The 1,851-nt window shown below is 40.2% G+C and overlaps 1 protein-coding gene across 1 annotated transcript; it reads right to left on the bottom strand.

Annotated features, from left to right (window-relative positions):
* Positions 1-544: 544 nt before the first annotated feature.
* LOC139577845 (centrosomal protein of 135 kDa-like) lies at positions 545-1,096 on the bottom strand. The gene is made up of 2 exons (XM_071405000.1): positions 992-1,096; positions 545-777 (listed from the first exon to the last, which is right to left on the bottom strand). Exons 1-2 carry the CDS (start codon positions 1,085-1,087, stop codon positions 550-552), a joined length of 324 nt encoding a protein of 107 aa, XP_071261101.1. The 5' UTR covers positions 1,088-1,096; the 3' UTR covers positions 545-549.
* Between the last annotated feature and the right edge of the window lie 755 nt (positions 1,097-1,851).

Below are 1,851 nucleotides of genomic sequence, written 5' to 3'. Positions count from 1 at the left end.
TTAATAGTCAAACTGTTCAAACTGTTTCGCTTAAACAGACTGATTTTTATGGGGATTTTTTGTATTATGCTAATTTGATTTCCGCGAGCACATGTGAAATAGAATATTTTCGTTTTTAATGAGTAATTGACATTAATTCAATCAATCAAGGTCCCCTGCATGTTCCAGGGAAGTCCCCAAGAATGTTTTAGAACATTGTGTCATGGTCCCCTGGATTACTTAACCTGGAGTTCCTACTGTGCCACCAGGTCTGTTGAAATTATGGAGATTGGCTATACATCTATTGCCAAGAATACATTTTTACACTTTGCTAATGTATATACAGTATGTCACAAATGACACTGACTCTTACTAGAGACTGCTGTTATTTATATATTACGTATCAGCATGTGTTATTTGATATCATGCCTATTTATGAGTGCCTTTTAATCATAAACAATGCAAGTGAATTCAGTATAGTAGATATTGGGTAGAGGTATGCAAGAACAGACAACATAAGCTAGTGGACATTTTAAACAAAACTCAAACTCTACCCATTTTAAGCTTTATCTACAGCATTTTTCTCCACCCACATTGCCCCCCCAGTCTCACCTCCTGGATCTCTCTCTCCTGATGTCCCACAGTCTCTCTGAGGTGTCGTCTCTCTGTGTCTGAGGAGAGCAGCTCCAGGCGGATGGAGTTGTTGAGGCCCTCAGCGTGCTGCAGCTTCAGCTCCCGGTCCTCTGACTCCCCATGGGCCATCCGGAACCGCTCCAGCATCTCCCTGTTCTCCTTCTCCTGGAAGACACCATTATTTAAATCAGTTAAAAACTATTGGAAGGACTCCATAGCAACTGGAGGATGTGTACTTGGCTAAACACTGGAAAACAGCCATTATCAATTCCAGTAGATACATAATAATCCAATTGTAATATCTACACTAGAATACAATCCCTTTGAGGGAAACATCTAGTGTGAATATACTACTGCTGTGTAGAGTGTTACTGTTTACCTTTGCAAGCATTATATTCTCTATTCTGGCCACTTCTGAGATGTAGGAGTGAACTCTCATCTTCAGCTCGTCTTTCTCATGCAAGGCGTCTTCCATCTCGGCATGCAAAGCTTGGACACACAACACGTGCAAATGAGACCCATGAAAAAATAAATGTAGTACTGCTTCGTGGCATTTCGTGAAGGCTCCATGTTATACTGATCACAATATATGTTTTTGTGGGTGTAGTCATGGTTGTCCTTGTCTGATAGAAGCATTGGACGTTTTTCAGTGATGATCCTACGGGCCAATTCTTTGGTATATATACAAGCAGACACATTATTTCCAGTCTCTGAAAGACTAGAACTTGTGTTGGGGGGTGCTTCGTGCTCTGGCCCCCGTCCCTCCCCCAAGGCAGGCTTTTCTGAAAAGGAGGCGGACACTAACAACAATCCATTGGGCTAAACTGAAAGAACTGATCAGACGCAACGGCTTCAAGTGATTCCTCTCATCAACACGAATTTAACGAAGCATCTATTTGCTAAATTGTTGCATGTTGCGTTTATATTTTTGTTCAGTGTATGTAAGTTGAAAACACTGTATATTAAAAGCACTGTGTGTATCATAATGACACATTTTTTTGTTTTCATGTGACATCTCTTCCAAAACCACGTTTTCACATGTGAAATGTCATAAATTATGTGAAGTGTTTCAAAACACATGTTTCCACATGATGTTATATGAAATTTCACATGTAAAATCATGTGATTTTACACATGTGAAATCATGTGGTTTTTCCATTAGGGGCGTGCTTTGATGTGGTTGTGTCTCTTGCGCTCGAACGTGATAAGCATTTGTACTTTCACTCTGCCGAAACATAC

Source organism: Salvelinus alpinus, chromosome 6 (genome assembly GCF_045679555.1).
Source record: "Salvelinus alpinus chromosome 6, SLU_Salpinus.1, whole genome shotgun sequence".
In the NCBI taxonomy this organism is placed as follows: domain Eukaryota; kingdom Metazoa; phylum Chordata; class Actinopteri; order Salmoniformes; family Salmonidae; genus Salvelinus; species Salvelinus alpinus.
Note: the sequence above shows the minus strand (reverse complement) of the source record. Positions and strands in the feature narration are given on the sequence as shown.